This window comes from Sapajus apella, unplaced genomic scaffold (genome assembly GCF_009761245.1).
Source record: "Sapajus apella isolate SASKATOON/1434 unplaced genomic scaffold, GSC_monkey_1.0 scaffold35, whole genome shotgun sequence".
Taxonomy (NCBI): domain Eukaryota; kingdom Metazoa; phylum Chordata; class Mammalia; order Primates; family Cebidae; genus Sapajus; species Sapajus apella.
In genome coordinates, this window is record NW_022436975.1 from 6843334 (window position 1) to 6857791 (window position 14458).

The 14458-nt window shown below is 39.5% G+C and overlaps 1 protein-coding gene across 1 annotated transcript in view; it reads left to right on the forward strand.

Moving 5' to 3' along the window:
* RP1 (RP1 axonemal microtubule associated) overlaps positions 1 to 14458 on the forward strand; it is a 310814-nt gene that overhangs the window by 135576 nt on the left and 160780 nt on the right. Inside the window, exon 16 of the mRNA XM_032296101.1 lies at positions 4718 to 4930. Coding sequence (XP_032151992.1) covers positions 4718 to 4930 — 213 coding nt within the window. The remainder of the gene's footprint in view (positions 1 to 4717; positions 4931 to 14458) is intronic.

Sequence of the window (14458 nt, forward strand, 5' to 3'; positions counted from 1 at the left end):
GATGACAGCTTTAGTAGCAAAGACACTCCAATGGGATTAACGTCCTATATCTAATTGAAGTTGGAGATTAAACTACGAATGTGGAAATTCTTAATAAAAAGTAGAGAACCTTGCATTTGGGAGTCAAACAAATGTGTATATTGAACTTTTCTAACAATTAGAATTTATACTCTTTGAATATTATATACATTTAATCCTTTCATAATGCTTATTCTTTTTTTCTTTGTGTTTGTGACGATATCTTAAAGTGACATTATATTAATATAGCGATTATTTATGATGTGTCTCATTTTGTTCCGGGTGTTTATTGAGAATTTCACCACACCATGAGACGAAATTTAACCGTCACAAAACAATGATAGATATTATCTGTATTTTAAAGGTGAAGGAAAAGATTTTCAGGGAAAATAATTATCTTAACTAGTATAGCATAGTTATTAAATCAATATTCAGCTAAACTCTACTTATATTTAAAGCCTCATAGATACTGTAAGCTCATTTCTAGACAATTGCAATAAAGTGAATATCTCAATATAGTCACACAAATTCCTGAGTTATCTAGTGCATGTAAAAGTTATGTTTATTATACTGTAGTCTGTTAAGTGTGCAACAGCATTATGTTTAAAAAAATGTACATACGTTAATTTAAAAATATTTTCGTGCTAAAAAATGCTAACGATCATCTAAGCCTTCAGCAAGTTGTAACCTTTTTGCTATTGTGGGGATCTTGCCTCGACGTTGACAGCTGCTGATGAATCAGGGTGGTGGTTGTTGCAGATTGGGGTGGCTGTGACAGTTTCCTAAAATAATACAACAATGAAGGTTGCCACATTGATTGACTCATTCTTTCATGAAAGATTTCTCTATAGCATGCGATGTTGTTTGATAGCATTTTGCCCATAGTAGAACTTTTCAATATTGGTATCAATCCTCTCAAACACTGCTGCTGCTTTATCAACTGAGTTTATTTAATAGTCTGAGTTGTTTGTTGTCATTTTAACAGCGTTCACAGTATCTTCATCAGAAGTTTATTCTATTTCAACAAATGACATTCTTTGTCATCCATAAGAAGTAACCCTTCATCTGTTCAAGTTTGATCATGAGATTGCAGCAATTCAGTCACATCCTCAGGCTCCACTTCTCATTCTAATTCCCTTGCTATTTCTACCACATCTGCAGTTATTTCCTCCTCTGAAGTCTTGAACCACTCAAAATCATTCGTGATGTTTGAATCAAATTCTTTCAAACTCCTGTTATTATTGGTATTTGGACTTCCTACCCCCATGAGTCACAATTGTTCGTAATGGCATCTAGAATGATGAATCTTTTTCAAAAGGTATTTAATGTACTTTGCCCAGACAAATCAGTGAAATCACTCTCTACGGCAGCTATAGTATTAGGAAATGTATTTCTTAAATAATAAGGCTTGAAAGTTGAAATTACTCCTTGATTCATGGGCTACAGAATGAATATTGTGTTAGAAAGCATGAAAATAACATTAATCTCCTTGTACATCTCCATCAGAGCTCTTGGGTGACCAGGCACATTGTCAATGAATAGTTATATTTTGAGAGAAATCGTTTTTTCCTGAGCAGTAGGTCTCAACATTGGGCTTAAAATACTCAGTAAACTATGCTATAAATAGATATGCTGTCCTCAAGGCTTTATTTTTCCATTTCTAGAGCACAGGCAGAGTAGATTTAGTATGATTTCAAAAGTGCCTAGGGTTTTTGGAATGGTAAATGAGCATTAGCTTCAACTGAAAGCCACCAACTGCGTTAGCCTTCAAAGTTGTCTTTTGAAACTTTGAAGCCAGGCAATGAATTCTCCTCTATAGCTGTGAAAGTCATACATAGCATCTTCTTCCAATGGAAGGCTGTTTTATTTACACTGAAAATCTGTTATTTAGTGTTTATTAACTCGATCTTCTGGGTAGCTTGCTGCAGCTCCTCCATTAGCACTTGGTGCTTTACCTTCCACTGTTAGGTTATGAAGATGGCTTCTTTCCTTCATGTTCATCAACTAACCTCTGCTGGCTTCAACCTTTTCTCCTGCAGCTTCCTCACCTCTCTCAGCCTTCATGAATTGAAGAGACTTAGGGCTTTGCCCTTGGGGTTAGGCTTTGGCTAAGGGAATATTGTGGTTGGTTTTGATCTTATATCCAAGGCACTAAAACTGTCCCCATATCAGCACTGGAGTAGCATTTCTGATTTGCTTCAGAAACATTTCCTTTGCATTTACAAAGTGGCTACCTTGCACGAGAGGCCTAGCTTTAGATCTGTCCCAGCTTTTGACCGTCTTCCTCACTAAGCTCAATCATTTGTAGCCTTTGATTTAAAGCAGGAGATATGTGACTCTTTCTTTCACTGGAACACTTAGAGGGCATTATAGGGTTATTGATTAGCCTAATTTCAGTATCGTTGTGTCTGAGGGAGTAGGGAGGCAAGGGAGAGAGATAGGGGAATGGCTGGTCAGTGGAGCCCTTCAGAACACACACAGCATTTATTAAGTTTACTGTCTTATATGGGCATGGTTTATGGCACCCCAAAATAATTACAATAGCTAACATCAAGGATCACTGATCACAGATCACCATAACAGATATAATAATAATGAAAAGCTTGAAATATTGTGGTAATTACCAAATGTAGCCCAGATACATGAAGTGAACATGTGCTGCTGGAAAAATAGCACCGATAGACTTGCTTCGTGTAGGGTCGCCACAAACCTTCAATTTCTAAAAAAAAAAAAAAAAAAAAAAAAAAAAAATGCTGTATCTGTGAAGTGAATAAAGTGAAGCACAATTAAGTGAAGTGCAAGTAAACAAGGTATGTCTGTACTTACCGTATAATAAACACTTTCTCACATTACTATTTCTCCCACAACAACATAATTTTAACTCATACGTCACATGTTATTTAGCTTAAGGTTAAACTTAAGGTTAATGGTTTCATAATACTCAAATTTAAGTATTATATGTATACCCACATATATGCCTCTTTCGTTGTTGAACATTTAATCATTCTTTTGCCACTTCTGCATATAATACTGTAATATTATACTTTGACATATGCCTTAGACCACATCATTTATTATTTTCTTAGCTTAGAAAATTAAAAATTGAACTTAAGTTTTAGAATGTAAAACTTTTAAGGCTCTGGGAACATACTGCCGAATTTATTTCTTCAGATGTCCCAACTTTTACTCCTGTGAAAGCTAAGCCAACTATAAAGTTAAGGGGAACAGTATATAAAACTATTCTCACTTCTGACATCAACCACAGAGTTTGGGGGACGCTGAGACCACTATCAAGGCTTGATAATTCACTGGAAGAAATTACAGAACCCATTGAAAATTGTTTACTCAAAGTTACAGTTTATTATAGAGAAAGGATACAGATTAAAATTGGCTAAGCAAAGAGTACACATAAGGCAGAGTCTACGAAAAAACACCAAACATGGGATGTGCGGTGGATGTGCAGTATCCATGAAGTCAAGACAGAGGTACTTTCTCAGCACTGGTGTGTGACAGTATACATGGAGTATTGCCAGCCAAGGAAGCTTCCTGAGCCTTGGTATTCAGTCTTTACTGGGCTTCATCATGTGGGGAGTCTGCATGGCTGGTCTCAGTCTCCAGCCTCTCAGGAGGTCACTTGACATTTTCTTATGCAAAGCCCCCTACCCTAAGTCACATTATTGCTCTCTGGCTGGCCAAAGTTCCCCAGGCAAACACCACCACTCCTGTCAGGCATGACACTCCAAGGGTAAAGAGATTACCATGCAGAAGCTGAGGCGAAGGTCAGACATCTATGGGTAAAGTTAAATTCTTAGTACTTTCAGCAGTGTAGGAAAACACCCATCTCACTGACCTCAGTGCTGTTGAGTATGGTCCTTAAGGAGAAGAGCTTTGCCAATTTTCTAGAGGAATAAACATCTAATGTTAGCTTGTTTTTTTTGGTATTACTAGTGTGGATTACCTTTTCTTATGTTTTTTCACCATTTGTATTTTATCTTTTGTGATTTGCATATTTATTTATCAGTTCTTTACTTTATTAGTGTATTTCTAAATAACTTTCAAGAGTCTTGTATATCTTCCTCTTTTATTTTTTTTAGAGATGGGGTTTCTCCATGTTGGCCAGGCTGGTCTCAAACTCCTGACCTCAGGTGATCCACCCACCTCGGCCTCCCAGAGTGCTGGGATTACAGGCGTGAACCACCGCGCCCGGCCCTATATCTTCCTCTTAACGTAATGATTACATAGGATTTTCTTAAATATATCCTACTTGTATTTGATATCTTCTTACATTAATTCCTCATGCATATATTTAAATGTCCATAGAAGGTATTCCATAATTCAGTTACTCTTATAGCATACTTTTTTATTGTGTTTTATATTAATATTAACATTATTTGTTTAAGGCGATAGTAAATTCCTTAAGAGAAATATCTGTGTTTTGTATTTTTAAAAAATCTCTGTAGCATCTGATGCTGGCCTCTATACTATAAACAAATGATAAGTAATCAACCTCCTTTAGTTTTGTTTACCTTTGCATAGCAGTTACCTTATTTACTTCTTTTGCTCATTTTCAGCCACTGAGCTTCCAGTAAGGTCCTGATCACCGTGGCTGCTGTAAGAGAACTGCCTCTATAGCTGACTCCCTCTAGCAAAACACGAGCCTGTCATTGACTGCCTTTCTGTTCTGTTTGTTGCCCTGAAGGGGGTGTTCCTCAGCAGTGCTGTGGTTCTGCTTGCTACAAGCCTGTGCCAGGCTCTGTGTCTCCAGCCTAATGGAAGCTGCACTGGAGTGGGAAGCCAGTCTGAAAAATCCTACTGGAAAGTGCATAAAATCAGCCATGGGATTTGCATGTTTGAAAGTGTGAAAAATCCACAAATGTTTCTAAGAATTAAGGATGGCCGGTGCGATGGAACAGTAAGCATCTGCTCTTGTTTCTCTCAGCAGATATTTAAGACATTTGCCAGTTGTAGACATGAGAATAGCACTTTATGAGTGGGTTTGGAAATTGAATGCTACATGTGGTGGTCTGCCTTGACTGGTGTTTTTATTAAGTGAGGAGAGCAGCCACATGACTGGTATGATAAGAGAGGAACCCTGACCCTTTAAACATGCCTCTGAAATGTAGTGTGTGTACAGATCACCTGGGACTTGTGCTAGGAGGCAGATTCTGATTCAGGAAGGCTGGCATGAGACCCAAGTGTTTACAGTTCTAACAAGCTCTCAGCTGTGGCTGCTGATGCTGGTCTACGAAGATGCTTTGAGAACCAAGGTTCTACAAAGGCCAGCTCAACAGTGTTTCCTTTTTGCTCCTTTTGGTGCCTGAATTTCCACTACTGGAAACCCTGTATTTTGACTGAGGAAGTTATTTTAAATTCTAAATATTAGGGGTTTTTCTTTTTGGATTTTTATTTTTAGAGACAGAGTCTCACTCTGTCACCCAGGCTGGAGTGCAGTGATGCAGTCTCAGCTCACGGCAGCTCAGGTGATCCTCCTGCCTCCCTGACTAGCTGGGACTGCAGGTGCATGCCACCATGTGTTGCTAATATTTGTACTTTTTGTAGAAAAAGGGTGTTGCCATATTGCCTAGGCTGGTCTCCAACTCCTAGGCTCAAGACATCCACTGCCTTGGCCTCCCAGACTTCTAGAATTATAGGCCTGAGATACTGTGTCCGGATAGAGGTTTTTCTTTAATTCCTTGAGCCTTAGGAGGGGATATGGACAATAACTAACATAACAGTTTATATATATTCATAATTCTTCTGTGGGGTGAGGAACAGGTAAGATTGCATGTTTAACCTTCCTGTGAATACTCTCTCCATCTATTGTTTAAAATAGTTGGGTTTGAATGAGATCTTCTGGATACATTCTGAAGTTCCCCCTCTCTCTTTTCACCAGTAATGATGTCTAGCTATAAGGGAGAACTTGCATGAGCATGTTGCGGTATGAGGAGGTAGGACTTAGACTTTTCAGGTCCTCTGGGTCTCTGTCTGTGCTGCACACTGGTGAGCTGTACTGATGCTCACAACGCAAAGGTGAAGTACACACACATATGCACATGTAGCTACTATCCCTGATCTACTCACAAGGGCATAATGAAGTAGATTCTGTAACCATTTCACGGAAGAGGAAGCCAAGCTTAAGAGACAAAGTGTCATGCTTGTAGTCTTTACACTGGTAAGTGGACTAATTGGGATAAAAATGGGTGACATTATTACTATGACCAGACTAGTTAGAAGTACAATTTCATTTAATGCCCAGTCACCCCATAGGAGAAACATCAGTAAGTAGCTTTCCTATCCTCAGCATTCACAAGGTATACAAGCCTTTCCCTGCTGGTGCTCCTAGGAGTGCTCAGAACCATGAGATAATGTGTTACTATATAATACATGCTTTGGTGTTTGTGTTTGGAAGTTGCCAGGCAGAGTTTCGGGGGGCAGATATAAGTGTCATTCCAAAGTAGGAAATGGGTCAACACTGGAAATTTCTATCTTCCCTGAGTAGCAACCAAAGGGACAGCTCAGGGGTTGCTCACTTTCCATTTATCTGCCTCATACTCTAGCTGAATGGTGATTTCGTGGTTCTTCACTTCCAGCCTGTGTACCCATCTCTTTCTCTTCCACTTTTTTTCTCAGTGTGCTAGTTATCTTATTCTTCCCAGTGAGTAAACTTCCTCTGTACGTTTTTAGCAGAATCTTTCTGTCCTACACTTAATGTTCATGCTTTTTCTTTTTCTTTGTATTTGTGCTGTAGATGACTCAGCTCTCTCTAATGGGGCTGAGGACTGGAAGAAGTCCTTGGCATTCAATTGAAAGAATCTGGTGATCACAGAAAGTTGGGTGGAGATGTACAGATTAAAACACAGAAGTATTATCCTGCCACAAAGAAACTATTGTCATGCTCATTCTGCAGATGCTGAATCTGAGTGTGAGCCTGGTTAAGTAGCTCACCTCAAGTCCCCAGGTAGCCTTAGAGCTGAGGCTCCATCCGGCTTTGCCGACTTCCTATGGCCCTGTTGTAGGGAAATGAGAATAACAGGATGGAGAAACTAGGTTGACCCATGAAGAGACCAAAGTCAGGATACATGAGGCAGAGATAATTCTAAACACAAAACCAAGGTTTTCTTTAGAAATTTCCCAAGAATCAGCCTTGCTGACAGTGTGCCAGGTGAGTGAGTGACTCTGAAATAGGTGGGTGAACACTCTGTGCCATGTGAGCCTACATTGTGCTGCTGTGCATCAATATTGGGAGCCCCTTCTGTTTCTCCTTCCTAAAGGGGTTCTCAGGATGAAATGCCAGGTTCAGGACTTCTGTGTACATTGGAAGGCAATTATGCTGAGCTGAGCTGAGCTGAGCTGAGCTGAGTCAGACAATCATGCACTGGAGTTTCAAACCCAAGCATCACTTCTCCTTAGATATATTTCACAATTTGAGAAAAGCGAGAGGCATTTGTTCTGATTGCTTTGGGGCAGAGATAGCCAAAATGGAGAACCCAGTGAAACTGATTGATAAAGGTGAAAGCGTGTAAATGAGTTGGTTACACAGAATTTGATACACAGAACATTAAAATAAGAAATGCTGGACTTAAGAGATTCTGTAGGCATTTTGGAGATAAGCACACCATAGCTTGGTTACATGAGACTTATCCAGAGGGTTAAGGTCACTCCTTTGAGGTCTCTGAAGGCAACACATATGTGTAAAATAGTAGCTAAATGCAAAAGACACTGGTAAGGGGAGCTGTGTAAAGGGGCAAGCCAGAAATAACAGGTTCATATATGCTGGGCGATATTCAAAATATTGTATTTAATAAGCAGTTTGGTACACTGAAACTCCTAGAGTGCAAACTTCAGGATGAGCAAGGAGACTTAAAGCCCCAAGATGTAGATAAGGCCTTGTCTAGCCATGCTATCAGGGCTCCACTTTTCCTGCTGGGATCTGGGCCCTGATGCCTAACCCTGGCAGTGGGCTGTGATCTCTAGGAGTTCTCCCATTCTGGGACAACCAGAACATGAGGGAGATTCAGAGGGGCTCAGACGATGGCTATTCACCATCCAGTATGGAAATATTGATGCAGGATATTTTCTTGACCCTTTGTGGGTCTTGTGACAAGAATGCCCATTTACTTAGTGTGCCCTGCTCAACCCCTCATGGGAGGAAGTGTGCAAGCACTGGAGCAAGTGAATGCAAAAACTGGCTGCTTTAGTACCAGCAGTAGCAAACTCTGTGCAGGCTCCACGGCAGCATCCAGGTGGGGGTGCCTGCAACCCCAAGGCCCCAGAAGGGATGTGTTACAATGCTCCCTTAGCTCCACCATCCACAGACAGCAGTGTATCAGTTCTGTGGGCCCTTTCCCTTATCACGTGGGGCAGCTGCCCTTCACCAGTGAGGGAAAAGAGCCAGTGTGACAGCCTTTTTGAGTACCTACACTGGGTGTATCCTGAATTCTTGTCCAGTGCCTAAGAGGAACAAGGTCTTATGGATGAATTGAAGGGTGGTGAATGCTTATTGAGTGATGATGAAAGTAGCTGTCCGCTGAGAGAGCTGGAAAAAGGATGGGAAGGGCAGGTTACTCTTCCCTGAAGTTAAGCCATCTCTCTGCCTTGTCCAGCTGCTGTCTCTGAAGTCAAGTCGCCTCTCCCCGATGTCCAGCTGCTTATCCTCTCTACTGGCTGAGTCTGGATCTTTATAGGCACAGAATGGGGAGGTGGGGCAGGCAATAGGTAGCTTTGGAAAAGGCAACATTCGACTGGTAAAAAGACATTATTCAGAAAGAACCAGTCGGGAGTCAGCGGGCATACAAGGATGGAATTTTTCACTTTGGGCTGCGGGTTTCAGGCTTTTTAGCTCAAAGGTGGGATTTCTCTGACTCCTGTTGCTATGAATATTTCAGTATTTAAAAAGTGGGTCTGGCTCTACCAATGTGTACCAGTTCAGTGTCAACCCCCGGAATAAGGTGAGGTGAGTGTAATCCTTGAGGATTACAGAGGAAATATTGTTACTTTGTTTTTTTCAATAGACATTCATAAAAATCTTCAGTGTAACATATGGTTTTGAAGGTCTTCCTGGTCTATATCATACTGTATGTCAGCAACTTTTGCCCTTGTGCTCCCTAAATTCAGAGGTTCAAACATTCTGTAGAGGTTTCTAGCTTCCTGTTATTTCTGTAAAAATTCCAACCCTGTTCTTGGAAAAATTATTGCATTGGAAAGTTATTGCTTAAAGATTTGAAATTTTACAGTCTGTCCATGAAGCCAGAAGCACCTGAATACTCTGTAAATCATAGGAAAGTGTGACACTGCTCTGACCAATGGTGAATTCCCTGGTACTATAACCAGATCAGTAAGACAAAGGGAGGAGGCTGACAGTATTTTTAGTGTCTACTGCATGCCAAGGCTGAGTGAGCTCTCTTATGTTTGTAGTAATGCCCCTTAACCCTAAGTTCACACAGCAAACAATCAGGAAAGCAAACTGCTGCAGCAGGTCTTCACCTAAAACCGACCCATGTAAATGATATTATGACTCCTTTTGTGTAGTTATTAAAAGATTTGCCAGAGTTGAAGTGTTCCTGTTCTAAATTTAATGCTTGTAATTGTAGGAGACAAAATGTGATTTTTTTTTTCACCCATTGCAAGCTTCCTGGCTGAGACCCATGACAAAAAACAGATTAATAAGAGAAAAACAAACAAATTCACTTATAAGTGGTGTGTAGCTCAGGGACCTTCAGAAATGATGATCCAAAGACCTAGGGAAAACTTTGTATTTTTGTAGACACTTAGGCAGAAGTATGATTGGGGAACAAAAGGCTTTGATCTAATGGTAATGAACTGTGGGGAACTTAGTAAGGCCCATCTCTTTGGTTTTTCCTGGAGTCACTGTGTGATATTTCTTTCCCCAGGATATAAAGTAGGACACCTGTCACATGAGAGCCTTTAGGGGAAACAAGAAGGTTTTGCGGGCTGGTTCCTGGGAGAAGAGGCAGGAGGAATTCTAGATTCTGTGGCCTGCATTGGGAGAGAAAGGGAGAAGGAATTGCAGTTTCTATGGCCTGCTTCAGGACAGTGGGCTGGGGAAGGTCAGGGAGACCTTCCTGCTTCCACAGTTTTCTCATTTACTTCAGCTTAAAATACTCACTGTGCCAAGGTGTCACATTTGAGTCGTGTTTCCTGCATTCCATCATAAGCATCAGGCACAGTCCAGAGCAGTGGCATCCTAGCTCTTCACTGGGACTGGCCCCTTGCTGTGGCTTCTCACACATGCTGTCACTGAACATCATCTCCTGTGGGTTACCAGTTGTTCTGTGTAGTAACAAGTATGTTATTAGCAGAGGCCTAAAGGAGCACTCTGAGGCTACCTCCTGATGGTGTCTGCCACTCAGACAACATTGATTTTTAACCTTTACTCTGCTACTTTTATGGAGAAGAACCTCCACAGAAAACTTATCGTTTGTGTTTTACTTCTGCTACTTCCGTTGTCGTGTTTTCTTTGACTGTTTAATGACTCATTGATTTCGTTGTCTGACTTTAAAATTCTCCATTTGAAATTTTGGTAGTGAGTCATTTTACTCAAAATGCCTGTGCTTCCTTGTTCTTAAGAAACAGTATTGATACATAATAATAAATCATATTATTTTCACTTTTATTGTATCTGACTAGGAATCATTAAACTGGAATGACATTACCCTTGAAAACTGAATGAAAACAGTCCTCTTAATTACCCTAGTTTGCATATGTTTAGAGGCCATGGTACAGCATGCTTTTAATCTCCAAAGGGAGTTAAGATGCATTCAAAGGTAAATGGTAATGCATGGTCATATTACTATACCTTAAAAGCCCAACAGTGCCTTACTCCTGGTAGCTATTCAATAAATGCTTTTTTTATATTAAATTGAATTGAATAAAAACATTAATGGTCCCAACATGTCTGCTGTGGTACATTTGAAAACATTTTTATAGGCAAATACATTTAAATCAAATGACACTGATCCTACAACAAATATTTCTATTTCTGTTACCATGAAATTTTTATCCTGTATGAGTAAATTACCTTAATAGATTTGGTGCAATAGAAACTCAAGTTAGCAACAAACAGCATGCAGTTCACTAGGGACATTTGTAAGGGTGTTAATTTAAAGAAGAAAAACAAACTTCAAAATAACATGGGTGGAACTCAGTAAGCAAGAGTACAAAGGAAGAAAAGATGAAGGAACTGTAGGAAAAATAAGCTCAAGTGTGATCACTGTGCCTAAGATACACAGACACACCCCACACTTGCAGGATGCTTGTCTATGGGCAAGAGTTCAGTTTGTAGAAACTAGGAAACATTCTCTAATTACAGATTTGTCTAATTTTGCCTCTTCATTCAAAATATATTCTATACAAGCAAATAATTTAAAAATTAAAGGTAATTCATATTTATAAGAAGTTGAAATATAAAAACACATGAAAGCATATAAAGTTAGGTATACACAGTGCTAGACCAGTTGGTTGAAAAGTATAAAGTTCAGTGAAAGTCTTAGTTTTATGTAAAAATTATAAATCATGTTTTACCTAATCAAAAAATTTTAAAAACCTGATCTGAATAAAATTGTGTTTACATACATAGCCACATGCAAGATAAATTATTTTGTTTGAATTTTCTAACAAATGGTCTTACATATCGCTATTACTGAAACTGCCTTTGCAAAAATTATGATAGTGGGAAAAATCTGACATAGGAAAATTATGGCATTGAAAGAAGTTTGACCTAACCAATTCCATCTTGCTTCTAATCTGCAAGCTGTCCTAGTTCATTCCTGGGCATAGGCCAAACTGACTTTGGGAGAAACTTAGCTTGTAGTTTAACTTTGTTTTTCGTTCGTTTGTTTGTTTGTTTTGAGACAGAGTTTCGCTCTTGTCACCCAGCTGGAGGGCAATGGCAGGATCTTGGCTCACTGCAACTTCCGCATCCTGGATTCAAGCGATTCTTCTGCCTCACTCTCACTAGTAGCTGGGATTACAGGCTCCCGCCACCATGCTGGGCTAATTTTTGTATTTTTAGTAGATACTGGGTTTCACCATGTTGGCCAGTCTCGAACTGCTGACCCCAGGTGATCCACCTGCCTCAGGCTCCCAAAGTTCTAGGAACTCAGGCATGAGCCACTGTGCTTGGCCTATAGTTTAACTTTGAAACAAAAATAATAACAGCCCCTCTGTGAAGCAAACCGCTTCCTTGTTTAGGCACCAGACGGACTTGGTAAAACTAACAAATTAGCCACAAGGCTAGAAATTATGGCTCAGGAGTCATGTAGCCAGAGCCCACAGATTCCTGACCTTTCCAATTGTTCCTATGGATAACATCACTATTGTAAAATCTAAGATTGGAGTTTGGGGTATATTTTAGACCCTGCATTCTGATGGACCAGCTGGTGACACTCAGACTAGTAAACTGGCTCAACTAGTCTTGTGTTGCCCACCCAGGAACTGAAGACAGCAAGAAGACAGCTTCAACTCCCTATGATTTCATCCCTGACCCAACCAATCAGCATTCCCCATTCTCTAGCCTCGTGCCTGCCAAACTGTCTTTTAAAAACCCCAGCTTCCAAATTTTGGGGGAGGTTAATTTGAGTAATAATAAAACTCCAGTCTCCCATTTACTCTGCTCTACATGTATTAAAAGCGTTCTCTGTTGCAATTCCTCCCTCTTCATAAACCAGGTCTATGTGGGCAGCAGGCAAGATGAACTTTTCAGTGATTACATTGTTGTAGACCACAGTCTATGTATTTAATCTTTACGCATGAAAGAGATTTGAAGAATATACAGTGGGCCTTAAGGATAGCAACAAAGATTTCCCCATCAGGGGCAAATAGGCCTTAAGAAAGGAATAAATTGTTGAGTGATTCATCTTGGAAAAGAGAAGGCATTAATAATACTCCAGTATATAGAATGTATACTACTAGGATGCAGGCACCGCAGTGGGGAGAGTCTTGTTTGCTTTGTTTATTAAAATACCCCAAACTCTACAGCAAGAACTGATGTTTGATAAGTGCTCAACAAATATTAAGTATGAGAAGTTAAAATATCACTTGGTGATGATAACTAGGAGTTGTTCTACTGCAAAGGAGCCAAATAGAGGGAAGTGGGTGTTAGATGTGATGGTAGCCTGCAGTGGTGAGAGCATGCACCAGATACTCTAACATGGTTTTGTCTAGTTGCTGTTTGCTGCAGATGTGTAGGAAGGCACACCTTTTGCATTCAGAACCCATGTTTGATTTCCCATCTTCATCTCTTTAATCAGTTCTTATTTGGGTTAGAGATGAAGCAGAGATTTTTTAAATGAAAACAGGAAAGAGGGAATAATGGAAACTAAAGGTTTATTGTTTTGAAATTTAGTTATATTCAGTTTTATTTTTATTATTTTCTCTAATTAGTGGAGGTTAAAAATACCATTGCTTCAGGGGTTGTTGGAGGGGACAAGTACACACACAACATGGATATCCAGAACAATAGTTAATTGGTAATCCTTTTCAAGTTGTGGTTCAAGTGTTTCTGCAAAGGCTCAAGAGAGGCAGGTTGATTTGAGCAGAGTGGGTGAGTAGGAGAAATTTCCTGGAATGGTGAATTTTAGAGGGAGGGAATAATTCCACTTTTCTTTATCAGAGAGAGGAGAGGACGTTACCTGAACAAATTATGAGATCAGAAATTAGTAAAAAGAAATTTAGAGCTAACAAATACTGAGTTTTTACTAAAAGGCAGAAACTGCTTGTCACTAGTGTTACAGTAGATATACTAAGACATCCTGCCTGCTCTCAGGAAACTTGTGATTTAAAAGGGGAAAAGAAGAGTGTAAATAGACAAATACACTATAGTCTACAAAGTGCAATACCAGAAGTAAGTACCAAGTTCGGTGATGTTTTAGAAAACGATGGGTCTGAGAAAGAGCTTTCAGTTGTGTGAGTCGTGAGCAATTGCTTGAGGTGTTTAATGTAAAATGACATTGATTTTTAATATATCATCTGTTCTCAGTTTGGGGATATAGTGGTTTGGGAATAATATTCAAGTTCATAAATCTGACCTCACTGTAGAAGATGTGCTAGTTTATGGAGAAGCTGAAGTTTGAAAGAATATGAAGTTACTATAATGAAACACAGTTTGACTGAAAAGCCTATAATTTATCTAAAGTGCACTAGTAGTTCTAATATGTTCCAGTGTGCTTAGTTTGACTGATGGATTTTTTTTTTCTGTCAGAATATGCTTATATATCTTGGTTTCTATCTAGTTGAAAGATTAGTCCCTTATGGGTCAATAATAATGGTTTAAAAATTATTTATTTATTTTCTCTCCTTTCCTTCATCCTTGTTTGATATCTTGGCACAAAGACTTAAAAAAAAAGTGATGGAAAAAGGCAACGGGACGCAGGCTGTTCCTTAGGTCCCTGGACATGGGTTTACCAATTGTGTGTAATTTCAA